This window comes from Austrofundulus limnaeus, unplaced genomic scaffold (genome assembly GCF_001266775.1).
Source record: "Austrofundulus limnaeus strain Quisiro unplaced genomic scaffold, Austrofundulus_limnaeus-1.0 Scaffold5, whole genome shotgun sequence".
In the NCBI taxonomy this organism is placed as follows: Eukaryota; Metazoa; Chordata; class Actinopteri; order Cyprinodontiformes; family Rivulidae; genus Austrofundulus; species Austrofundulus limnaeus.
Window position 1 is genome coordinate 5,747,264 of NW_013952407.1, and position 27,227 is coordinate 5,774,490.

Consider the following 27,227-nt stretch of genomic DNA (forward strand, 5'->3'; position numbering starts at 1 on the left):
GGTAAAATATACGACAGGTCTGGACCACTCGTAAATTTTGTTCGTATCTGAAAAAATTCTTAGAATACGAAAACATTGGTGAATGCCACAAATTCTCCTAAATCACTCGTACGCACAATTTAAGAACAAATCTGTGCGTACGAACGGTTCTTGCATGAGGCCCAATCTAAAGAAGCAGCAGATTGTCTTGAATCTTCACTTCGTCACAGTCTCCCATCCTGAGCAGCACATCGGTAACAGCGGAGAGGAAAAACTCCCTTTTAACAGGAAGAAACCTCCAGCAGAACCAGGCTCAGGACAGGCGACCATCTGCCTCGATCGGCTGAATTTGAGGAGACAAGAAAGAGACACAGACAAACACAGATGGCAGGTTTTGTCAGTCCTACCAGTCTTCAGCTCGAAGGAGACAAAGACATGACACCTTAGCCATTACAGAGTAGCGGTTAGTGTTAGCGTCAGCTAATTTTTACTTGTTTAGCATTAGCAATTCTGCAATTTTTTTAATTTATCCTGATGCATCTTAGTAATCCAGGTAGAAAAAATCAAAAAGAAAAAAAGAATAAGCAGGCCCTCTGAATGGGTTCTCCTTTAGGGGTTCAACGTCCCTTTGTTTTTGACAAAAACAAGGGGACGTTGAACCCCGCTTGCACTCACTACATAAACATAACAAAACACCAAATAACCACAGCCGAAGCATCCAAACCGATAAATCAGATGATGGGGCACATAACCCTCTATGAACAACAGAGCTAAACAAGCCTATTGTTAGGCGATGGTCCTCTTTTGCATGTGACTAATTGTCCACCATGTGGAGGCAGTGGTTAAAAGGCTGAGTTCACCTGAAACTTATCAGACTGAAGAAGTCTCTTGGAGGAGAGACGAAACATTTCACTAAAGGAGAACCCATCCAGAGGACCTACGTTTTTTTTTCTCTCTTTTTTTGATTTTTTTGTTCAGCAGTTTAATGTTAATGAAGCTAGCGGATTGGCGAAGCTAACGRTTTGCTTAGCCATGCCGACCAATGACCACATATTTTTAGCAACAGAGTTAAAACAAAAATGAAGTTTGTAAAACACAAGTATCCATCCTTTCACTTCCTAGGTTTTATGCTTCATAAAATAAAAAATACAAAAAAAAAAACATCAAGGGGACAACAGCGTAAAAATATCACAATAAGTTGAATCAAATGTGAAAAACCGTTCAGCATAGAGATGTTTTCTTCATAAGGCTGGTTGTGTTTGTCAATCAATAAAAAAATGCAAATCAGCACAAAACCACGGAACAGAACAAAAACTGTCACGTTTGTCAAATTTAACAACGTTGTGGGTTTGAATATTTCGATTAACTCTTTGACCCCTACCCACAATGCTGTGCACGCAGAAAACTATGAAATAGTCTATTGAAAGATGGCGCTCATTTTTTACCACCAGTATATATATATTTTTATCTACAGTATATTCAGTAAACTAAAGTGCCAGAATATTAAACTTTGAATACAAATAAAGTTAAAAACTCATTCAGTGTTTTGTAAAGTTAAAATGATCAGCACAGCTGGGTCAAAGTTAATAAATTAGATATACTGTAAATATAAAAAATGTTTCAGCCTCTACTCGTCAAACGTCTTGCTCTATATGCTTAAGAAAAGAAGAAAGTACCCTGATGCTGATATTTTAGTTAGTGGTGTGAGACACTTCCTGTTTCCTGTGTTCTAGACAGTGGAACGAGAAAAGCTCGTTTATTTTTTTCGGCATCTCAGCTTGTAACAATCCGCAGCTTTGTGAGAGGAAGTGAACAGTCTATATGAAGCTATTAATGACAGCGACCAGCACAAGCAGCCCTGAAACAAAAGTAAATTAAAAGTTTCTGTTTCTGTAGAAAAAGGTTCTAACATGAACAATCCAACTTCTCCTTTTACAGGCTGCTTCCTTTAGGAGGCACTGGTGCCAAGACAGATGTTAGAAGAAACTCTGGATTGCCCAGCTCGTTGACTTTTATGATTTCATCATAAAATAGAAGTCAAGCAAAAAATCCCAGAGATGAGACGATTCAAAGCAACAGAATGTGCAACTCTAACCCAGGGGTCTGCAACCTTAGCAATCAAAAGAGCCATTTTTGTCAATTTACTCACTAAATAACACGTGTACTGAGCTGCAAAACCAATAAAGCAACAAATTATTTAATTCACTTTTTTAATTTTTTTTATAATTCCTAATATTAGTAAACTGACTCGCCATTTTTCTTCTCAGCAACTTGTTTAAAAGGTATTCCAGAAATTGTGAGGTGTATTTCAAGAAAAAAAAGCCACTGTAATAAAGCTGATAAACTTGTTAAGAAGCTAACAAACAACTAGCATGATCTGCTCACCTTCACAAAGCTAGCTTTATCTGTTGTGGGAATAAAAATCTATAAAACATAGTTTCATGTTAGTTTTGCTCAAAGCTTCAAAGAACCGTTGCAGAGGGACCAAAGAGCCATGTGTAGCCCCAGAGACACAGATTGAAGATCCTTGATCTAAGTAATCATCCCCAAACTGAATATCATATCCTCACTACTTTCCTGTAAACCTTCCGATTAAGCCCAGGAGGAACAGGATTAGACCTGGAATCTTTACAATGTCACTGAAATTTAATTCCATGCTACGAAATAACTTTTTTTTATGATGTCTTAAAGGAGTGTGGTGTGTAGGATTTGTTGTTTTCAGCGACATCTAGTGGTTGAGTGGTTGAATCATCCTCCCTGGTCCTCCCCCCACCCCCACCCTCCACTTCCAAACACATAGGAGTTGCTACGGTGTCTCTGAGGTGTCAAAAACCTTTGATAATTCCAACCGCGATGTCTACCAGCAGCTTCAGGGCTAGTGATGTTTCAAGTGGTAAGATTATGAGCTTTAATAAGTAAAATTATCCCAGCTACAATGACAGACAACAAATATTACATTTATAGTATTACAACTAAAACCGTTTTTGACGCCGCCACCGCAGTTTGTCCTTCATGAGCCTTCGTAGACAAGATGGCGGTGCAAGATGGTGGCTGCCTGTAGTGGCGACCCGCGACCATTTTTTATAAGGTAAAAATAATAAAACAAGGTCTTTGTCTGCAATGATTAGACATGTTTTTTCTTATTGTCATTAGTGATTATCTCAATTTCGGCTAAAAGAATTGACAAAATCCTACACACTGTGCCTTTAAGCCTGAAATATGAGCAAATTTTACACCAGCAGCCATCTTGGATTCCCTTTTGAATTCCTCAAAAGTCCCAATGGAGATCCTTGGGAAGTTTTAGTATGTTATTTGTGACAGTTTGCGAAACATTTTCGAAAAGTTTCAGCTTGTTACAAATGTGTTCCAGTTCTGACTCATATTTACTCCRAGACGTCTGACACTCACCCCCACCACCACGTCTGCACTCTCTTCTCTCCCTCTTTGCTTTGGGTGGTCAGCTCCAGGTACCTAACCTRTCTGCTGCCTTTCACTCATAGGTTAAACTCCTCCACCTTCAACACCTCTACTTCTAGCAGTGTCTCTGGTTCATCTGACTCCTTCTCATTCCCACGAGTTCTGTCTCACTTCTCCTGACTTTTATTCCTCTTCTCTTCACAGCAGTCCTCCACCTCTTCAGGCTCTCTTCCACCTGCTCCCTACTCTCARTGCAGATCGTAGTGAACATCATAGCTGACCTCATGGGTAACCCTGTACAACAAGAAAGGGCTCAGGGCTGACCCCTGATGAGATCCCACTTTCATCTTGAGCCTCTGTTACTTCTACTGAATGTCTCACACTGTCTCAGATACAATACTGTAGTCTCTTTTTGGCACCTGTGCTATCAATCAATCAATCAATCAAACTTTATTTATAAAGCGCAATAACATCAGCCACTGCTGAAACAAAGTGCTGAACACATGAAATAAAAACTGAAAACAAAAACACAATAAAATCACACAGTTAAGTAAGTAAAATCAGCACCAATACAGTAAAAGTTGAGTAAAATCAAATCTCAGTTGGGTTGAAGGCCAGTGAGAAAAAATAAGTTTTTAAACGAGTCTTAAAAATGGACAGTGAAGGGGCCTGTCTGTGCTAGAAATAATTACATAACTCTGCCTGATCATTATGTTCATATTGCTTTGACATTCTATTTTGTATCTCTTTGCTAACTGCTATAATCTGTTTTACACGATTCTGAGACGTCATTTGATGTCTGTGGACCTTGTTCTAATTTCTGTGTAACTTCTGCAATTTGTCATTTTGCCATTGGTTTGTTCGAGACTCCGCCCAGATGTATATACCTGTATTTCCTGTGGCTATGCTAGTCAGTTTGCGGTGGTGCTCAGGGCTTTGATTTTCACTGATCACCTCGCGGCTCATCTATAAATTAAATCATCAAAGACCATCCGCGCAGTGCGCTCTCTTTTTATTCACGTGTTTCTGCCCGTTAATAAATATTTCTACGACACACCCTATGTACATTTTCTCTAGTTCCACAAAGACAGTGCAAATCCTTTCCACTTTTTCTGGACTTCTCCATTAAGACACTCTAAGAATCTTGTCAATGTAGCACATAAGGCAGGAAAACAACATTAAGGTCTTTATTTGTTCCTGTGGCTAATTTGTAGGGATGCACGATATATCAGCAGTAACATCGGTATRGACCGATATTGGTTATTTTTTAGAATATCGGTATCGGCCCGATATGTAAAACTGGGCCGATGTTAATGTCCGATATTGGTTTTCCACTTTTTAGTTTTGTGTTTCTGTTTTGGGAGAGGAATGGTTGGTCGAGTGATATCTGTTTGATCATGATAGTGATGCTGCACAGCCAGTAATAACTGAAGTAGAGAGCCATGTTAGAGGTCTGGTCATTTATTTATGGTATCAAAATAAAGACAAAAGTGTGTTTGTGCGTGTATGTATTTAAATAATTTGTGTTTGTGTAATATCGGTAAATATTGGTTATCGGCCATTATAGCAATAATCYTATCAGATATAGGTATAGGCTGAAATTTTCATATCGGTGCATCCCTACCGCTTTTGATAATAAATCTTCCATCAGGATCTTTAACTTACGTTTATACGGTGAAGAAATATTCACAGACGCTACGGGAGAATCAGGGGGTGCTTCCAAAATTGGCTCCAGCAGGTCTTGGTCCGAGTTCGGTCTCTGGGTGGGATTTTTAAWCTGACCAGGGTTTGGTGCTCTGAGAGGCGGGGTTGGGTTCTGGTTTGATGAATTGATGCAAGGCTCAAAGACAGAGCTGCTAAGGGTTGGATCTTGCTGGGCCGACGTTGCCGCTTCAGTTGTGGGGGACGCCCAAGTGGTGGTCCCGCTGCGACTGCCCACGGAACCAGATTTCGTCAGGAAGAAACCACTGCTGTCCTGAGAGGCCGTGCTGAGGGCGAAGAAACAAACAAAGATGCTTTGAGTTCATTTGGGATTTTGTCGCGGTACTTTCACAAGGATTGGTCACTGAACACTCGTTTGTTTGTGACAGMWGTTTCTTCAGCTATACTATAACAGACCATTTCATCTGTTGGAGCATAAGGGCTTAAAAATAAATTAAAATTAAATGTAAATTAAATTAAATTTAAACTGTTGGGTGACTTAAAACTCTAAAAGTTTATCTTGAAATAATAATAATAATAATAATAATAATAATAATAATAATAATAATAATAATAATAATAATAATAATAATAATAATAATAATAATAATAATAAAAGTGCCTCTCAGGACACTGTACACATTAAGAAACAAAGCGTTAAAATGAATGTATTAAAAAGACCAACAATCATAAATAAAAATAAAAAATACACCAAATGAGTTAAGAGGGATAAGCGATGGATTTTCAGAAGGTTTAGAGAGGTGGAGGGAGGAGGCAGATCTGGGAGAGCAGGAGGGGATGGAGGTGTAGGAGGTCAGTTAAGTATGGAGGTGTGAGACTGTGGATGTTTTTGAAAATGTGAAGAATAATTTGGAAAATAATGTGAGATTTAACCCAGAGCTAGTGGAGCTGCTGCAGGATGGGAGGGATGTGGTTATAGGAGGATGWTTGGGGTAATGACACTGGCAGCTCAGTTCTGAACCATCTGGAGCTTCTGAAGAGATTTATTGGGGAGGCCAAAGAGAAGGGAGTTGCAGTAATCGATCCGGGACCCTCACAAGACTGTGGACAAGGACGGCAGTGGAGCGTGGTGTGAGAGGTTAACTCACAGGGTTAGGTTGCAGGGGTAGTGAACATGAGTACAAAATGGCAAAAACTAAGAACCAGGTGAAAGTGCGAAGTGGCAAAAATATAAAAAATGTGTTGTCCCTGTGACAGCCTGTGAAACCCTGGCTAAATACCTATCAAAGAGACAGCCATGATTATGCTATTTCATTAGAGTAACAGGTAGCATGGGAGCATGCAAACAGAGAAAAGCTAGTGTTTTTATGGAAAGGTACCTGTTTGTTTTGGAGACAGGGAAGTGATGAGAAGAGCAGGAGGAGGCTGTGGATGAAGCAGAGGAAACTGTTCTGCTCAGTTTATCCTTCTCAGAGAAGAAAGCCTGTGCAGCTGGAGCTGGCACTGCCAGAGCTTCAGGTGAATCTGGGACCTCGAAGGATTCAGCTGTTCACAAAACAAAGAAAACAACAAGTTTATAAGATGTTATTCTGTTGAAACTAGGTGATTTMATTAGATCTAGTTAAGCTCATCATGTCTGAGATGAAAACAATACAGTGCTAAAAACCTACATGTGAGTTTAATGATTATATTTACTGTTCAACACTGGTTTACAATACACACTCATAATAAAACCATTGTTTCTTTCAAATGTTTATAGTTTACACGCAAAGCAATATTTTCAGTGAAACATTTTCTATGTTTAAATTTCAAACTTAAACTTAAATGTGCAGTATGATGCATTAAAAAACAAAACAAATACAATAAAATGTAGGGTTATCAGGAATCGTATGCTATGATTTTAGTAGCTGCATGTTGTGCAGCCTACACAAAATAATAAAAAAAATTAAATAGCATTTTTTTAAATCTAAGCATTTTCATGTAAACAATAACAGGATTTTGGAGGAAACCAGCCCTCTTTGGAACTCTACAACTCAGACACACCTCACAGCAGAAACATTGTTCAAACCTTAAATGATTCAGTAAACTGTAAACAATTGTAATTTAAAAATTGTGACCTAACTGGTATTTTGATATCTTACTATAGATTTGCATGATTTTTTAAGATTTCACTATGAAATGTTCAACTTATACACTCTTCTAAGCCATCTACCTTTTTCTAAATTTTTGCAAACTTGTTTTTGCCACACTATTTAGACTTCCTGTAAAGCACATTTGTCAGACTCAAGGCCCACGGGCCAAATGTGGCCTGCCACGGCATTTTATGCGGCCCACAGGAACTTCAAAGATGTCTTAAAAAAAGCTCATGTTGCTGTAAGTTAGCATTAACAACAAACCACATTTCTCATAATGCATGTTGATTATTTTACCTGCAAAATGACAACATCCCACCACTTGGTGGAGCTGCACAGGGTTCAAAAGTAGCTGGCAGTTAGCAAAATTCTGTGTAAAATCTCCAATTTGKTGCATTTTTGCCAGCTACTTTTGCTGTGGCCCAGTTGTACCGGGAAGTGGGAATTTCCCACTTATAAGTGGTAAAGTTAAACAGGAATGCCCTTCCAGTGGGAATTCTCTATCAGAAAATGGGAGACATCAGAATTCAAGATGGCAGCTACTCATCACAACTCGTGATGAAAAACTCTCTTACATTTACTTTTCATTGTGTTTCTCTATTATTTACATTTCTTTCTCACTTTTCAGTGTTTGTAAGAGGATGTGTTAAACACTGTTTCTATGTAAGTAATACTACATAGAGCTCAATTATTGTTCGTCAGAGGTGCTCAGCCATAGAAAGGAGACAATGAATGTAATGTTCTSTGTCTAGTCTAAGTTAAACATGAAATGTCAAAGTTTTTTGGAGGCAGCCGTAATGAAGCCTTTGGTTAAAATGAGTTTGAAACCCCTGCTACAGTTTATACATGGAGGCAGGCAGTTTGCTCATGTTTCATTCAGTGTCTCTCACAGCTATAGAACCTTTGGTTTTCTCTCACCATCCAAACTTTCATTAACTTCTAGTGTGTCTGAGCTCAGTATTTCTTTTTCTTAAAAAATAAAAGTTGAGTGTTTTAGTTTTTTATACCTCTTATATAAAACACTGTTTAGACACAAAAGTTTAGCCAATATTTTTGCACCAGACAGAACAGGATATTTTAACATGACTAGTTTCTGCACAGTGACTGTGTGTGCTGCATTAATGTCTGGTTTTACTACGAGTGCTGTCGGGGTAGGACAGACAGCTGTGGGATTACTGCAGTGATAAAAATAAAACGTTTACTTCAAGTAAGTCTCAAATTGTGACTGGGTTTTAGAGAACTTGTTGAAAATTTTAAGCAGAATTTATAACGTCTCTCTTCAAAATTTCTTTAGAAACTTTCTTGTTGTGCGTTTAAAGTGTTTGTGATGGATCCCAGCTATTCCTCTGTTTAAACATGAYCATCTGCAGGGTGCAGTTGCATTTGTTTGTTTCATACCTTCTGGAAAAAGACTGGAGCTGTACTGAATCAGAGGCTCAATAACCGTCACCACCTGGACTGAAGAAGCTGAAGCCATGTCAAACATAGCAACTTCCCTATAAAGATGCAGACACATGAACATGCACTTTAAACTGCAGAATGATGCAAAATTAGATCTTTAACCAGAATTGAAACTTGTGGGAAAAAAAATTGAACTGATTAAGAGAAATGGGGTCAGTATCTTATTGCAGTCATTAGGTGGAAGTTGTTATCATGAGTATTGGGTAAAACAATGAAGTGGCAAACTCAGARAATAAAAAGGTTTACTTCAACTAGATGCAGCTTTATATGTTAAACRTGGCTGGTGTTAGTGAATGGAGCTGCTCACCCCTCAACCTGTGGCCAGAGCAGGTTTGGTCCCAGCACGATGGCGATGTTACTYGGGGTCATTTTGTTTACAGCCTGCTGCTCAGACAGCAGAGACAAGAACTGGACCAGATACCTGGCAGGTAAAAGAAGAAAACAAATGTGGGAAAGTAAACCAAAAATACATTTTTGTCACAGCGGGTTGAGCATTATTTACTTTTGGTGCACAGGATGAAGGCCAAGAATTGAAAAAAAAAAAAAGCTTATTGAACTCAAACTACAGGATAAAAGTACTTTCATAAACCTCGTGAAAGTTCTGCAGAAGCCTGATAATCACCCATTTATTCAAATCAGGTGTGTTGGAGCAGAGAAACAAGTAAAACATGCAGGGCTGTGGCCCTCGAGGACCAGGATTGCCCACCCCTGGATGATTAAATAACTGATATGTTTAGGGCTCTATGAGAAGGGCTTATTTCTTCAGTTCGTTTTTGTGTTTTGTTTTTTTTTGTTGTTGTTGTTTTTTTGCATTTACTCTATTTCTAAATTGTCCCTGAGTCTGAGCTCGGTTGTGTTATAAATCATTGAACCTGCCATGTTTCAAGCCACAGCCATGCTTTAATTTAGTTTCACTCACAGCCTGCTCGTTCATGCTTCCTCCTCCCGTCACTGTTCTGCTACAGCCCCGCCTACTCTACAATTAAGTTCTTTCATTCCACCTGTCAAACCCTGTATTTAATCCTGTCACCTTTCACAGTTCCCTGCCAGATTATTGAACGGTCTAACCAAGTAAATTCTCCAGCGATCCCTCATGAGTTCTCTTGCCTGCCTCTGTCTGACCTTGTTTCTGCTCCTTGGACCCATACCTCTCGCCTCGCTCCTTGTCGGTACTTCCTGTTCATTGGACCCACGGATCTTGACCACGGACCTCCTCTCATGGATTTCGCCCCACGCCTCTGCCCTTCTCGGTACCTCTGAAATCTCTGATCCTTGGTTTTTGACACAAGCTTTCTCTCTGGAACTCGGCTCCGCTCTGCACTCACTTCCTGAAACTCATTACGTTCCTCCGCAGTCTTACTGGAGTAAAAACTCGTTCTGGACTTCACGAAAAGTTCTAAGAAGTTTAGTGGATTTGATTACCACAAATCTCCTTGTTTCATGCTCTCCCACTAATCTTAATTTCTTGTGTGCAGAGAATTGGAGTTTCGGTCCCACGCTCCAGATCGCCCCAGCCATTCACAATAAAGATTGTAACTTTTATTGTTTGGAGTCACCTTGGAACTCAAAATATCATTCTTATCAYGTTGTTTGTCTCTGTGTGACCCAGTGATAGACTTGTAACCACCCCAGGGTGTACCCAGCCTCCAGTGAATCGTGGGGCATAGGCACCCAGAATGAAAAAAAAAAAACAAGGAAAGAAAACAGATGGATGGTATGAGCAGCTTTCAATTAAGTATTGTAAAAGTACCTATAAAGTGTTCACGTCTCATATCTCCTTTACTTTGATTTCCACAAATGGGCTACTAGCTCTGCATAAGCATGTARGAAACAGCCACACACCTGAGGTTATTGTAGTTCTCAGAGGGCAGCCTCTTCAGTAGCTCCCTGAACTTCTCCAGCCTCTCAGCTAGATCTTTTTCCCTGTGAGACCAGAAAGAAAACTCAAGAAACAGACTACAATAATAAAAAATGGAGAGAGTTGTGGYAGTTAGACTTAGACAAGAGCTGACTGGTTGTGATCAGTATTATGGTTACATGTCAAGAGAACAACACAAGTGGCATATTTGCTTTGAGGATGCTAATGTAGAAGRACAGAAAGGGTTAGAAAGAACTTGATTGTGGATTTAGAAAAAGAATAGGAGAGGGTGTCGAGAAAGGAACTTTGGTGTTTTATAAGGGAAATCTGGAGTACAGAGTAGTAAGTTAGACTGGTACAAGACATCTATGAAGACAACAGGACTTCCATGAGATGTGCAGTGTGAGTAACAGATAGCTTTAAGCTTTAAAGGGGTAAAATCATGATCATGAAATCATGATCATCATCATAAATGATCATGTAAAATCAAATTTTGAGTTTTTTATCATGTTACACTCTCATAAAAAGCATGCCCAAAGCCTTGCTCTGACTCATTCATGCATGTTTGAGAAATCCTGCAGTGTTTTTGGGCAGCCATGCTAAGGAGCAAAACGACAGGTGGGGACCAGAAACGCCTTTTGGTACCAGGAACGCCTCAGGGAGGTGTCTTTAAGCCGAACTTCATCAAAGAGCTCCCCACCACACACACCCCGCCCATGACTCCTGCAGGCTCTCGGCAGTAACAAAGCAAACGAATGAAAGTGAAACTTAAGCTGTCTGCTAAGATCCACTACTTACTCAGTGAAGCTCTTTTCAGATTCAAAATACATTTGAGGAAATGTATTTTCAGATGCCAAGTAAACTGCATCATAGCGCATACGTGAAACAACCCTCCCCCGACTGAAATTTACGGGACYGAAGCGGAAGGTGGTTCTTAAAGAYACAGAGGCCAATTTCAAGGTGTTTAGAAACAGATATGATGAGAAGATAAGTTTATTTTCTATTTAAACATAAAAACGGCATTTTAATAACAACTAAAGGTYACATAGATACTTTATTATGGTATAGTATTTAAATATATGCCTGAGAAACACATAATACTGGCCCTTTAAGGTGGACYTGGGACTGCATCAAGGATCGGCTTTCAGACATTTCTTGCTGCTGGTGATGGACAAAATAACATAATGAGGTCRGGCAGYTATTCCCATGAACTATAATGTTTGCAGATGACAGTGTGATCTGTGGTGAAAACAGAGAACAGGTGGAAGAGAACTTGGGGAGGTGGAAGTTAGTACTTGAAAAAAATGGAATGAAAGTCAGCCGTAGCTAGACAGAGTACATATGAGAGGGAGGCAGGTGGAGGAGRGGTGAAGCTATGAGGAACAGAGGTCCCAAAGGTTCGGGACTTCAAGTACTGAGGGTTGAATGTCCAGGAAAACAGGTAGTGTGGCAAAGAAGGGAGTTTGTATCTATCTTCTTCTGCTTATCCATATTCAGGTTGCYGAGGCAACAGGTCCAGGAGGGAAACCCAAAGAACCCTCTCCCCAGACACACTTTCCAGCTCATTTTGAGGGACCTTGAGGCCTTCCCAGGCCAGAGAGGATACATAATCCTTCCYGCGAGTCCTGGGTCTTTGCCAGGGCCTCCTACTACTGGGACGTGCCCACTAAAAGACACTAAAAATACAAAAACTCCTCCACTTYAGGCAGAGACTCTCCCCAGACCTGGAGGGGGCATTCCACCCTTTTCCAGTTGAGAACCATGGCCTCAGACTCAGAGGAACTGACTTTCATCACAGCCACTTGACACACGGCTGTAAACTCCACCRGTGCACACTGAAGGTCTTGGTCTGAAGACYCCAACAGAACCACATCATCTGCATTCAGCAGAGATGAGACCCTGTGMTTCCCAAACCAGACACCCTCCTCTCCAGGACTGTGCCTTGAGATCCTGGCCATAAAAACTACAAARAGGATTGGAGACAAGGGACAGCCCTGACAGAGTCCAACACACACTGAGAACAAGCTTGACTTTGTGCCAAGAKTGCGAGCACAGCTTCTGCTTTGGTTATGTAGGGACTGGATTGCTCTTAATAGCAACCCAGACYCTCCATACCCCRGCAGGACACCCCATGCCTCAAGGAACATGGTCATAAGCCTACTCCAAGTCAACAAAACACATGTAGACCAGACAGGCAAACTCCCACAACCRCTTAGCAACTCTGCAAGGGTAAAGAGATGCAGGATATAATGGATGGAGAAAATGTTCAGGAGTGACTTATGATYGTGGCAACAAAATTCAGGGAAAGGTTTACAAGAGAGTAGTGAGACAAGCTATATTGTCRGGTTTGGAGACAAAAGGACAGGAGACAGAACTGAAAGTGTCAGAGCTGAAMGTGTGGAGGTTTTCCTTGGGAGGGACAAAGGTTGATAATATTATGAATGAGATATCAGAGGTACAGCACAGGTTGAACCACTGGRAGATAAAGTTAGAGAGGCCAGACTGAGATGGTTTGGACATGTCCAGAGGAGGGACAGTGGGAATATTGGTAGAAAGATATCGGAGCTGCAGCTGCCAGGAAAAAGACGAAGAGGAAATGTATGGATGTCGTTAGAGATGGACATGGAGGTAGTTGGAATGAGGTCAGAGAACTTATACAGCTAGCACACACACCCTGCTGCTTGAAACCAGTCGTTGTAGAGTTCAAAGGTCAGCAGAGGTTCGGGTAATTCTCGAAGGTAACACTTCAAAGCACCTGTCAACAAATAAAGAAGATAATCTCAAGAATCACARYCAACATTTAACACCCTTATTTAACTGTTGGTTAACAGTTATAACCTGTAAGGTTATCATGTACACGTGGTTGTACATGTACACAGTACCACGCAAACTATGACATATCTTTCTCYACATAAATAATATTTAAAGCAAGTTCCTCCTGGTGTTGCTTGGTGTTACCAAAAAAGGAACCGAGTCACTAAAATGASCTGTGAAAGTCACATGGGCCAAACAGACGAGGAAGAGCACCCATGACAGAAACCRGGGCTCCAAGCAGGAAAAAACAAAAGAAAAGACAAAGATCCTTACCGGCAACAGCATGGGGGTCCATGCTGAACTCGCTGTGGTCCACCATTCCTTGATCCAGACAAGTCTTTAACCTCTTTACCACTGAAGCTGCTGCAGCCAGACGAAACAAACCCTACAAAAAGATGAAATGAAACAAAATGGATCAAAACAATCCTGAAAAAACACAGGAATGACCATGTAGTTGTAGACAGGAAGTAGCTTGTTAAAGTAAAGTAGAAACACTGACACTAAAACCAGAAAACTTGTAAAGAGAGTATAAGTAGTTGCCTAAAATAAATTTCTCACTAATACAAGAAGTTTTGATGTTATTTTGTTTGTGTTATCTGAAATMATCTATCTGTAAAGTCGATTTACGTCTGATCTACCTCCTCTCTCATGCCTGTTCTCAGCAGCATCTGAATGCATTCTTGAATGGGAGCTGCGATTTCCCTGTTGCTTCGAGWCAAGTGTGAGAGCAGAGGTTCTCCGTAGACCTTCTGGTTAGAGAGGCTTTGCGTTGATCCTGCGAATCAGAAAAGTGCCCATAAAATCTAAAAGTAAAACCAACACAGCATGCATGAAAGTTGCACCTGCAAAGACGAGAACAATTCGAGATCACCTTTATCACTGTAATTCTCTTTGAGCTCGTTGATGTTTTTGTTCAGGAACTCGTGTGAGTTCTTGTAGTACTCTGCCTGCAGCTCYAGAAGCTGTTTATTGTTTAAAACAAGAAATGCATTGGATGTATAAAAAAACAAAAAAAAAAACAATCTTTGGTTACAGTACAGCTCAGAWGGTCAGCACTACAACTCACACGGATGAAATAGTTAGCATAGTCATCTTCCTTGGTTGCAAAGTGGTACAAGTCAGCAGAGTACTGGTCCTACAGGGTCCAAACAACAGGAAAGTCAAGATACCACAAGACAGTAAAGGTTCAGATTGTTGCTCATCAATCCTACAGCAAAGTAGGTGGTTGCAAAAAAATCTCAACTTGATACCTTGATGCTTTCCAACTTCCTCCACGCTTCTTCTACTTCCTCCCTGAGACCATCCTGCTTTGCCTGGGGGCCATTGCTGGTTTGACTCCTGTGAAAGAAAACACAAATCTGTTGATTATTGGTACATAATCTAACTAACACACACAATCCTAACTAAAGTTACATACCTGATCCTTGCGTTGTTCCAGTCTGTGGTCAACTTGGCAAACTGCTTCTTGTTCTTCAGGATCTCTGGCAAATCTTCCTAGAAGGAACATGTTTGCTTTTAATGCTCATCCAGCTGCAGCCAGTTCTCCATGCAGCTGAATGGGTGGTTCAGCAGAATGAAGAAAATGGCTGACCAAGCATAGCGATTTACTGAGAAACTTCAGTGAAATAAATGAGCTGTGAGGTTTTTTTAAATTTTTTAATTGTTAGCCAGCAGACAAAGTTATATGTGCAGCTAGATGGGGGTCAAGTTAAAGTGAAACAGTAATGGCTTTGATTCATATTAAAGGTGTATTTTAGAAGTTATTGGTTTGAATAGAAGGCTACAGACAAATGATTCATAGTGTCTAATACATTTGTCTGACTAATATTCCCTTTGTTTGTGTTCTAATTATTGTGATAGAAACTATACTTTGCACTAACTCTCCCTCTTGGGTTTCCTCTCACATGGAGCATCTTGTAACCATGGAGGCCAAAGCATCCATTTATACTTTCTTCCAGTTACCAGTGGTTGAGTCATGGAGGTGACAGGTTCAGCAGGGAACCCCAGACATCCCTCATCCCAGCCACTGTCTCCATTTCCTAAGAGATCTCAGGGCATTCTTTGGCCAGAAACAAAGCCTCAAGTGAGTTCTGGTCCCTATTCTGTGCTAGGCATTGGTTGTCCATAACAAATACCATGTTCAAGTATAGGTGTACTCATGCCATAAATTTACTTTGTATCATGTCAAGGTAGTCCAAAGGTCAATGATTGATTTTGTAATCATGTCATCTGAACTGCAGCCCTATGTCTCAGACACTCGGGTGAAGAGAGGGACTGAGTAGTGAACTGATCACCACATGGTGGTGCGTTGAATCTGGTGGCGGGGGAGGCTGCAAACATTTTCTAAAACAGACCTGGTAAACCCAAACTCATAGTGACATGAACTGGAAACGTCTAGTACAGCCTCTGTTCCTGCGATCTTCAAATCACACCACCGGGAGAGGTTTTCACACGACTCGGGGGAGGTCGGGGACAGGGAATCCAAATTGGCCATGTTCAGGGCCTCCATTGCAGGTATAGCTTCCAGGAGCTGTGGCCTGAAGCTTCATCAGTGTCTGTCACAGCAGTAACCAAAAGACCTGCTGGTGTTCACCAGGAGGTCATCAAGCTCAATAAGGAGGCCTCCAACCCAGAGGGTTTAATGCTTTTTCAGGCTGAATCCTTGTTCTCTTTGGACAAGAACACTGCAATTCCAACTGAGATTTATCATCAATATTTCCTAAAGGTGACTTTAATGATTTGCAGCTTCTCCTCTCCTCAAAGCCTTCCAGTAAGGTGTCCCACACAAAGCCCAAATCCCATATTTTGTGGTTAAAAAAGCTATATTAAATGGGAAAAATAATTTGATTAAAACAATAAAAATCTACTATAACTTGCAGCGGAAACAGCTACTACCTCACTAAGTTTATTAAGAGGCTCCAAAACCTCCTTTTCCACTTTCATCTCAAAGTCTGCCAGCATCTTGGCCAGCATCTTCTCCATGAAACAGCACATCTCCAGCACTCTCCTGTGACACACGGACAGACAGAAAGACGTTTACAGTTGAATCTAGTGAAGCGACACACAAAGGATTTGTTGCACTGTAAGAACTGACTAGAGTCTATAAGTGACTGATAAATGAATGGGTGGTTGGGTAAAAGGAGAAGATCAAACTTGTCACCTGATTGAGGAGACTGCATCAAAGTCTTTGAGGCTTTCTGCCATGCTGACGGACAGCAGCATCAGTGGAAGCTTTTTCTGACAATAAATAAATAAATAAATAATACTAAAAAAACAGTGAGATTTTTTAACTGTGAAAGACGGTTTCAGATTTTGAAGGCCTTTCAGTACCATTCTTTTTTCAGCCTCCAGTCCTGGTTGACTCTGCATGCAGCACTGCAGCTTCTTGTGGAGGACCTGAGCCGCCTTCTTGGCTGGCTCCACCCGCTGCTCCACCTACAGAGAAAAAAAATAAAATTTAGAAAAATATGTGATAAAATCATTTTATGCAGTAAACCTTTTAAGATGTTAACATTTGTTTACAGTGAATGTATGTATGCCGTGTTAGTAGAAGAAATTTATCCAAAACCAGCAAAAATAAATAAATAAATAAACAAGATCTATGTTTAGGTTTAGAAAGTTAATAAGGTGACACATATGTCAGTGTAAAACAAGAAGGAACTCTATTTCTCACCATAACAAGGTCTTCATGTAGGAGGTCAGTGGCATCTTGCGATCTGCGGCAGAACGCAGTTTGTTACAAAATGTTTTCAAAACTTGGTTCTAACAGGTATTACCACAATTATTATTAGTTATCATTCTGTGATGGATGAATGAATGAATGAATGAATGAATGAATGAATGAATGAATGAATGAATGAATGAATGAATGAATGAATGAATGAATGAATGAATGAATGAATGAAACAACAAAAGCGGATGAAGGATGAACAAATCAAAAACTTAATGCTTAAAACACACTAATTCTCCTCAATCCGGGAACATCAATCTCACACAAACGGGGGGGGNGGGGGGGGGGGGGTCACCAGGTGAAGACCCACCATAAACAGACCCCATCCAACATGAAAGGCAAAAGCCTCCAAATCAGACACAGTTCAACAGAACTGAACAATGTCAACACTCGTGCACACATCAAAACCGTAACAAAGCTACTGACTGGAATCTTGATAAGATTGCTAATCAGGTGACTTACTTTGACCCAAAACCAGGACGTTATAATGACATCACAAGGTATCTAGGTGACATTGAGTTTAATCTCAAACGTTTTCAAAACATGACGACAGACAATAGGTTGTACCTAATAAAACGCACCTCAAGCAAAATGGTACGGGACTTTATTGATCGTCAAATGGCCTCCATTAAAGGAGACTATAACATGATGTGCAGAGCATTAGAGGAGGAATTCTCTAAAGAGAATATATGCAGAGTTGTTCTAGCAGATAAAGTAAAACAAAACGTAGATCATCACCCTGATCAGTTCTATTACAAACTCTTTGAAACTTCTTTAGTTCTAGAAATGAACCAGGGATGGAAGAAGAATTTGAGTTTAAATTTCTCTTTCACAGGAATCTACATGCTACTGTCAAAAAACACTTTGACGCAGACATGAACCCCCGAGACAACTCCATTAAAGAACTAAGAGAATGCGCTCGCAGAGCTTATAACATTCATGAAATGGATAAAGACCTTAAATCTGACTCTAATCGAGCAGAAACAGCACCTCCTACCCCTAAACAACAAGACAACATTTGCGAATGGAGACAAAAGTCTGATTAGGATGAACACTGTGAAAACAAAACAAAAAACTATGAGGACAAAAGATACTCTCAAACTAACAAAAAACATTCTCACAGATCTTCGTGCCAAAACTTTAAACCTTATAAAGACACACCTAAGTTCCAAAAATACAGGTCTGAGGATTCAGACTCTGATCAAACGATGGACTCAGGAAACTCAGACAGTGACACTGTAGATGACTCTTCTGATGACGGAAGTTTACTTTTAAACCCTGAATCACTATTCACCCAAAAAGAAGTGTTTATGATTCAGGCAGGCCAGGACTGCACCTGGACTGACCATCTCAGTGACAGAGATAAGGCGCAACTGTCAGAATACCAGCCTCCCTGGGACATATCCAAAGAAGGAGACACAGAGAATCTACAGTATACTTGCCACTAAAGCTAGAGGGCATCCTTGAGGAGGACGGCCTCATAGACACAGGCACAGCCATAACTCTCAGTCTGCTGCACTGCTAAAAGACCTTCAAAAAGCTACAAAACGCATTAAAAAGAAGGTAAACAAAAAAACTTGCTGCATGAGCATGACAATTTACTCTCAAGCTGAATCACCCTTACCCTATGTAACGCTAATACAGCTGCAGATAGGAAAAATGACATTTGAACACCCAGTTTATGTGTCAAAAGAAGGTAAAGAGCCGTTCCTGATAGGCCGAGACCTACTGAAACGTTTCCAACCGCTGATAGATGTCAAAAGTCTAAAATTGTACCCACAAACAAAACAGCCACTGCCCATCAAACTTCCTCCTGAGTTTAGCACCCAGCGTCCTACACTGAACAGCTCAGGAGGCAAAACAAACTCCTCATCTGGCACAAGTCCAGCCCAAGCAGAGAAACAGCTGAATCAAAACACAACTCAGCATGTAACCTCAAAGAGTAAACAAAACTCACACACACTAAATGATAACACATCAAAATTTAGGGCAGCTGAGCTGACACTAACTGCAGAAGCAGATGAACTCGCTAACGACAATAGCCATGTTCAACATGAAATTTCAGAAATTGAAATAGAAACTAAATTCATTCAACAACAGTTGAGAGACCCTAACATAGGCTCTATCATTCAATATTTATCTGACCCAGATAACAACACACCGTCTAAAGACATTCTGGCCTCAAACAGTGAACTTAGCACGCTCTACAAAATACGAAACCATTTGAAGATGGTCGAGGGCATTCTGACTTTTACTCATGAGACAACATCTTCACTTTTGCTCATGATGCCTCTTAGCTAAAGGGGGGAGATGCTTAAACAAGCCCATGACTCAGTTCATGTTGATAACTTTCCGTCCACAGAACTAAAAGTAATCAAAGCAACACTCAAGGCAGTGAAACAAATCGCCCACTGGCCAGGAATGAAAAAAGACGTGATAAACTACATCAAAAGGTGTAAGGTCTGCAACAAACACAAACAGACCAGACCACCACAAACTGATGCAAAACGTATTAGGACCAAACAAACTCCCTCAACAAACCAAAAGGTGGGGGGAATAGGCCTGATAACACGTTTTCACCAAACAAAGGGACAAGGAGAGTCCAGGACTGGAACCCTCGCCCACAAACTGACACCCAGGTGGACAGCACCCCACCTGACAACAGTCAAAATCAACAAAGGTCAGAAAGAACAAACATTAAAACGGGTCCACTAAAATCAACTGACAAGAAACAAAGATTTCACAAACAACTCAAACAAAAGGGTAAACCTACAGTCATGATCAGTGACAACACTCGATCAGACTCTCAGACCTCATGGGATAAAACAGGTCTTCCAAGCAGAAGACATTAAAACACAATAAAATAGGTCTAAAATAAATAGGTGTTAAAAAACAATCTACTGCTAAAACTTAGAAACACTAAGTCAAAATCTTAAACTTCAAGACGACGAGGTCTGACCGAAGCTGAGTATAGAATGCTTCGCCCTTCTGGTTAAACCCACATTATTTAAGATAAAAGTGTAAGAAAATTAACATCGTTCTTCCTCCTTTTTTCTTAACCTCTTCCTTGCTAACTCCTAAGATAAATAGCCTCAAATGTCTGGTATTTAACATCTAAACTGATGTTTGTGTTCTATTTAAGTGTGGTTAACAATTAAGAAGTTAAAAACTTGTTATTGTTAGTCCCAAAACTTTATAAGAAATAAATTGTTCACAATCAGGTGTACTCTAGTCAATTTTGTATGATTTGTAAAATAAATGATCGCATATTATGGTTCAAATCAACATTCACTGACTGAGAGTTACTTATTGTGTCCATTCAATTTTGCACGAAAGGAATGTTTACCCAAAATAAAAAGAGATCCCTTGCTAATTAAATTACTCTTATAACCTTGTTATAAGAAGTGCAAGTTAAACCCTTACGCCCTGCTGCGTCTTCAGCCTGTTAATACTTGGTCAGGAAGACGTACAAAATGATGCAATCACCGACTCGCTGTCTCACGTTGTTTTAAAGTATAAACCAAGCTTAAAGCAGGTCCTAAACACCAGCAAGAACAAAGTCTGAGCCATCAACATGTATGCAGTGTAATCAGATATCCAGCTGTTTAACAGCCTGGCCAAAGAGGAAATAGAGGCAAGTGATATTGAGAGTTGAAAGCTCCTCACAACACATGAAGGGTTTCATGTAAGTCCAGCGTCTAGACCAAGGGTAGAGAGTGGCAGGGCTAAGATACTGTGAGACGTCCAGATCCAGCTTGACAAACAGGTGATGGCAAACCAACTGGACACAGTGATGGTCGACGAGCTACAAAAGAAGGCAGTGGAGACAGATTTAGAGAGCCCCTGCGACTGTAACAGCAGGAAGAAGGACCATGAGAGGATTGAGAAAAACCAAAAGCTGTAAGAGGAAACAGAGTAGTTGTGGAGAGTCGAGGCATTCCAGTGGTCATCAGAACGCTTGATGATGTGACCCCCAAACTAGAAGAATGGCTCTAACAGATTCCTGGTATACCTTCAGAGATCTCTGTCCAGTCCTAGAAACAGCTAAGATACCAGTGTATATTTTATAAGCCAACAAACAAAAACTAACTGTGTGGGCTTCCGCAGTTTCATTCATATTTAAGATTAAAGTACAGACAAAAGAAAAAAAACACTCTTTATCTCTGCTGAGCTCATTTTTTCCTGAGATAGTTCACACCTTGCATCTCTGAACTTGCTCAGGCTCTGCCTTTCTAAAAACAGAGAAAGGAAGATGAACAAAAGGTTTAACAACAAACTTCTCTTAAGTTTTCTGAACTCCGTCAGTTAGGCATTGAAAGGAAACCCAACCCAGTTCAAGAAGGGTTCAGATGAGCTTCAGCACCTCTAAGGTGCCATTTGTTTTCTTTCAGACACATGGGGTTTTAAAACATAAGAGAACAACCCTTAACATGGTTGATGCATTTACAGTTCCTCTTTTTAACTGTCTCACCCAGTTAGAACAAAAATTCAACCAAATGTATAAACAGAACCCATGAAAGTTACTAATGATATTCTCATGGCCTCAGTGGACTTGTGTCCATTCTTGTCCTGTTAGATCTCAGTGCTGCATTTGATATACTTGATCACAATATGCTATTACAGAGGCTTGAACATCATATTAGGATTACAGTAACTGCTCTCAAATGGTTGAAATTATGTTTATTTGACAGATTCTAGTTTGTAAATGGTAAATGGTCTGAACTTATATAGTGCTTTATCAAGTCCCTCCAGACCCCAAAGCGCTTTACACTTACATTCACCCATGCACACACTGATGATGGTAAACTACATTGTAGCCACAGCTGCCCTGGGGCACACTGACAGAGGTGGGGCTGTCACGTACCAGCGCCACCCGACCCACTGACCACCATCAGTAGGCAAGGCTGGTGAAGTGTCTTGCCAAAGGACACAACAATTGAAATGGCTGGATGGGGGATCAAACTGGTGACCTTCCGGTTCCAGGACGTCTCCCCTAACCACCCCACCGCAGTCGCCCTATTGAATCTTCTTCTTACACCAGTTTTAGTCATGGAGTTCCTCAGGGTTCAGTTCTTGGACCAATCCTCTTTACTTTATATATGCTTCCATTAGGTAAAGTTATTAAACACAGCCTGGGATTAATTTTCATTGTTCTGCTGATGATATTCAGTTATATTTACCCATGAAACCTAATGAATCCAACCAGTTACTTAGATTACAAGCGTGTTTTAAAGACGTAAAAACCTGGATAACTCTTAATTTCTTACTTCTAAACTCAGACGACACAGAGGTTTGTGTTTTTCGAATCTGAGCATCAATCTTACTTCTAACATGCAAAGCTCTCAACAACCAAGATCTACCTTACATTAAAGATTTTATTGTCTCATATTTTCTTAACAGATCACTAGGCGTTTATATGTGGCTTCTAGAGTTTCCAAAACTAAAATTGGAGGTAGCACTTTCTGTTATCAAGCTCCCTTTGTGGAACCAACTTCCATTTTGAGGCTAACACCATGTAATGCTGATTTATACTCGACAAGATGTATAGAAACTTCTTCTCATCCTCACAGTTGTGTGACAAAAATTACATCATTTAGTTTTTGCAGCGCCTCCAAGAACCTATTCTGTGCACGAGCTTGGCAAAAAAATTAAAAAAAACTGACTGTTTCAAATGCGGCAGAATCAGCTAGCCAAGGCTTTTAAAAAGTAGTCAGCTTTACAAGTGTTTCAGCAAAACTTCCAAAGATGGTTAACGAACTTGTGGAAGGAGACTGCACATTTTTTGTAGACGGAGGAGACACAGGTGGCTCTGCTTGGCTGTGCTGACCTCAGCCGGACAGTGTAGAGCAGGGGTTTCCAACTAGTGGCTCGTGATCTACCGGTAGCTTGTGAGCTTATTTAAAGTAGCTCTTCAGTGCATTTTTAAAATTAAGAGAAGCAAAAGGTAATTTGTCACTGGCCAAACAAACTTTCATTTAATTCCAATCAATCTTTAGATGTCCCTTCCCGTTGATTGTCAATCAAACAGTACGGGGATTCTTCCAGCTGGAGTCTACATGTTTTTTGTGCAAAACCTGTTTATTTTAATGGTTTAAGTTTAAAATTAAATGTTGCAAAAAGTAGCTCTTGGACAATTTCTTTTTGTGAAAGGTTGGAGACCTCTGAAGAAACTGTGGGAAACAGTAGCTGTCTCTTTGCGCCAAATTTTCAACTAAGTGCTTCTCCTCGTTTAACAACAGAAGTACCAGATCTTCCTCCTCCAACTCCTCCATCATTGACTGAAAATAAACATCCACTCTGCCTGTGCAGTCGCTGTGTAGTTTCTGTTTGCATGTAATGTGTGCTGCAGTGACAGGAGTTCTCTATACAGTGTCTCTTTGAGCACAAAATGTCCATGCCAAAAAAAAAGACCGCCTCACAGCCATGACAGCGAGAACCTGTGTTGTATGTCCTGTCAAGAACATAGCAATGTTCCTTTTTCAGATGTATGACGTAAAAAATACTGGTTTGAATTTAATTTCAGGCAAAGGAATAAATGCTTTATGTTTTAAAAAAAACACAGGAAAAAGTGATTTGACAAGCGTCTGAGTAGGTGTGTTTACATACTGTAGATCGGGGTACGACGTGTACTTCTGTCATCAAAGGTCACAATATGAAGCTGTAAACTAGGTGAGGTGCTGCTGTGAAAAGCTGGAGCCCACGTCGCTGTGCTGCAGTTGCACGCAGCACATAGATACCTGAATGTGTGAACAAGGCTTGCAAAAAAACCACTGTAGTCCTGCTGCACTCAGGTTTGTGCCAAGACAACCAGAAAAGAGGAAGTTTGGTCACCCACACATTAGCAAACTGTGAGTCACAGATGTGAAACATTCGGTGCAAGCTGAATAAACTAGATGTTTTACATTTATTTATGAAGGCTTCATCAACATAGTTTTAAAAGAGAAGCTCACTTAATAATATCTGTTCAGCGATATCACAAAGAGTATCAAGCTCCTGATGTGAAATCGGTTTCACTTTTGCATCTACACAAGCCAAAGTAACCCCAACTCTCCCCACACCAGCATATCACTTTCAAGAGGAACCAAAAACTGTGGCAAAACTGTGAACCTACAAACATTTTCAGTGAAACAGTAAAGACAGGACAATGGAAACCAGAGCTGACTTCACAACTACAGACAAATGAATAACGTGAGAAAATAATGGCTGAAAACAAGACAACTAAGATTTTTGTGCATTGCAAGAAGAGGGTGGATAATAAAGTTTAAAGCTGCACAAATAAAACACAATATCATCAACATTAGTTTTAGCAGCTAATGTGCAGCAGATACAGCACATTGAATCTGAGACTGTGAGGAAACCAAGATGGACTGATTAGCTTGAGTTCTTAACACTAACATCTGAAGGAAAACCAGGCACCGCTCATCAGTTGTTCAACACCATCCTAACAGTGAAGCACGGTGGTGGCAGCATCATGCTGTGGAGGTGATTAAACTCCAGTCTCACTTTCTCATTATGGGGAATGATAAACAAAAAATGGAGGTTGCAACATGAAAGCAAAAAAAAGTGAAGGGGGTCTGGATACTTCCTGAAAAACTGACCCTTCTGGGTTCAAACTATTTAACAAAAACTCTGAATAATGTAACAAAATGGCAACGAGAATCCCAGCGGAGCACACAGGGAGGTTTATTGAGACGACAGAAATATTCAAGGCTTACTTTGCTGTTGAGCTGAGCTGCTTGAAGATGCTCAGAGACTGCCGGAGCATGCTGCGATCAGCTTTCCTACCAGAGTCTACCTCAGTCCCCTTTCAGTCTCATAAACGTGTCCTGCTCTGAAACGTTCCACACAGAGGGTCAGGGCTTCATCAGGAGGGAAAGACACAGGTAGGCGGATGTTGAACTGACTTGGTGGGTGTTGTTTTCATGTGTGTGTGTGCGTGTGTGTGTTTTTAGCAGTCGGTTTTTGTTCTTGTTTCATAAGTGTGCTTCTAGGTCACATGTACCACAAATTAGCAAACGAGGAAGTTGCACATATGAAATGTAAGCTGTGAGAAGGATGAAAAAGTTGTCTTTTTTTCCCAGAGTTTGACGCTTATCCAACGCTACACTTGTGTGTTTTCACTCAACAGGGCGGGAAGTATTGTACACATGTGGACAGAACATCTGTCCTGACTTTACTGACCTCTGCCTCTGCTTGGGATGCATCCTGAACAGTTTGCAATCGTTCCTCACTTCTCTAAATGCAAACAATTTGCACTAAAGAGTTAAAAGGATGTGAAATGACCAAAGAGGAAACTGTCAAATTGTTGTTTCTTGTAAAATTCTTTCTCAACTTAAAAAAAAGTTTGACTGTCAAAATCTCAGACGATCTGACTGAAAGCTCTGCTTGTTGGATTTACCCTAAAATATCCTAAACAAAAAGTAATTTAATGGATTTCTTTCTAGACAGTGTTTTAATAACTGACCTAACCTACAACCAGTAATACACAGTTTGATTTTGTTGTATTATAATTGGAGTTAACTGGACTGCATGTATGAGGACATAAAGTAAAGCTATAAACAGTTTTTGTACCCGTATGAAGCTCATAATACCAAATATTCAGCAGCATATTCTCTTATCTGACAATCGATATTAAAAACATGCTGCAGGTTCTGTACATTTTCTATTAAACTAATCAATAATCTTTTTATTTTTATTTTATTTATTTTTTTTGCCACTTCAGTAGAAAGCAGAACTAGAAGAATATTAGTATCTTAGCTTCTTCATCATCAGTGGCTTTTTTTAATAGGAGAAAGAGAAAGAGAAAGAAAAAAGTAAAATGTAATGAGAAAGAGTGAAAGAGAGATTAGAAGATATGTGAAATATATGTTGAGAAATCACAAGACAGCGCACCCGACTTCTTGGCTCCACACCTACAAAAACAAAGATAGCAAAACCACAGCAACAAATATGCATATCTATATAATTATAATGACTATAGCCTTGCTGAAAACCATACCCATATACATATATAAATTTATACATATACACATAAACATACCCATACCTACATATCCAAACACTTTCATATATATACACATACATATATACATATATCTATACATACACATATTGCACATACCATTCAGTCAGTGCCCGAATAGAAAACCCAGGATGTAAACACCTGTTTGTGTGCGGTTGTGAGCATGCATGTATATACAAGATCTCTCCAATGGAATGTTTCAAAGTGACTGTGGGGGACCACAGACCTGACCCGCAAAGCCGGAAGCCGACATAAGGGAGACCAGTGCCAAAGACCCCGAGAGGGACCCCAAGTGCGCAGTCCCAGAGACACCCGTGCCGGAAGGGCTGCCCACCCACACCCCAAAGAGGACCACCGGAGAGAAGCGGAAGAGCCACACCAGCAACCACACACAGCAACCCCTGGGGCCAGCAGCGACGAACTCACAGGCCCTGCCAGTACCAACCGCGCCAGAGTGGATCCAGGCAGGAACACAGAGGCCCGGGCCCCCAGGGCACCCCCCCAGGCCAAGGCCCGACAGGGCCAGAGGGACCCAAGCCCCACCGGGCAGCCACCGGGCCGAGCCGGCACATGCCCAAGCACCCAGCCCCGGACAACGAGAGCCACCAGTGCGCCGGCGGGCAAAGGCACAACCCACCAGAGGACAGCATGGCAGGGGAGTAATGGGCCTCAAATGATCCCGAAGAAGGGGCTGCCCAAGTCCCAGCCTGACAAAAATTCAAGCATGCATAAACACAATCACATAGTCCCACCTTCATCCTCTCACCCACTCATTCAAAGACACACAAGATGGACGCCACAATCCACTCACACTCCCCATACATACTACATACCCCCGAGGTCCAGGATATGCACATACCCCCTGCAGAGGACAGCTCACACCCGAACCCAGGAGGTAGACCCCTTCAATCTGGGGTGGAGAAGAGAAGACAGCCAAGTCCCAGCCCGGGCCGCACCAGTCCGACCGACCAGCCACCCACCCCAGCAAGCCACACCCTGGACCACCCCCACACCCTACCAACGGCCAGGTGCCCACCCCCAACCGACCACCCCCAGACTCCGGCAGCCACCCCAGCCAGTGGGCCAACCACAGCAACCAGGAGCCAGACTCCGGGAGCCCGAACAGCCCCAGGGAAGCCGGAGCGCTAGCCC

At 41.0% G+C, this 27,227-nt stretch overlaps 1 protein-coding gene across 1 annotated transcript in view; it reads right to left on the reverse strand.

Moving 5' to 3' along the window:
* sh3bp1 (SH3-domain binding protein 1) overlaps positions 1-25,351 on the reverse strand; it is a 28,999-nt gene extending 3,648 nt beyond the window's left edge. Inside the window, exons 1-17 of the mRNA XM_014028345.1 lie at positions 24,769-25,351; positions 16,997-17,039; positions 16,654-16,758; positions 16,484-16,560; positions 16,219-16,330; positions 14,741-14,817; positions 14,574-14,661; positions 14,390-14,458; positions 14,195-14,285; positions 13,962-14,098; positions 13,597-13,708; positions 13,183-13,264; positions 10,494-10,574; positions 8,959-9,072; positions 8,589-8,686; positions 6,438-6,603; positions 5,062-5,384 (exon numbers count right to left, since the gene is read on the reverse strand). Of these exons, the coding sequence (XP_013883799.1) occupies positions 5,062-5,384; positions 6,438-6,603; positions 8,589-8,686; positions 8,959-9,072; positions 10,494-10,574; positions 13,183-13,264; positions 13,597-13,708; positions 13,962-14,098; positions 14,195-14,285; positions 14,390-14,458; positions 14,574-14,661; positions 14,741-14,817; positions 16,219-16,330; positions 16,484-16,560; positions 16,654-16,758; positions 16,997-17,039; positions 24,769-24,818 (1,825 nt within the window). The 5' untranslated portion in view covers positions 24,819-25,351. The remainder of the gene's footprint in view (positions 1-5,061; positions 5,385-6,437; positions 6,604-8,588; positions 8,687-8,958; positions 9,073-10,493; positions 10,575-13,182; positions 13,265-13,596; positions 13,709-13,961; positions 14,099-14,194; positions 14,286-14,389; positions 14,459-14,573; positions 14,662-14,740; positions 14,818-16,218; positions 16,331-16,483; positions 16,561-16,653; positions 16,759-16,996; positions 17,040-24,768) is intronic.
* Between the last annotated feature and the right edge of the window lie 1,876 nt (positions 25,352-27,227).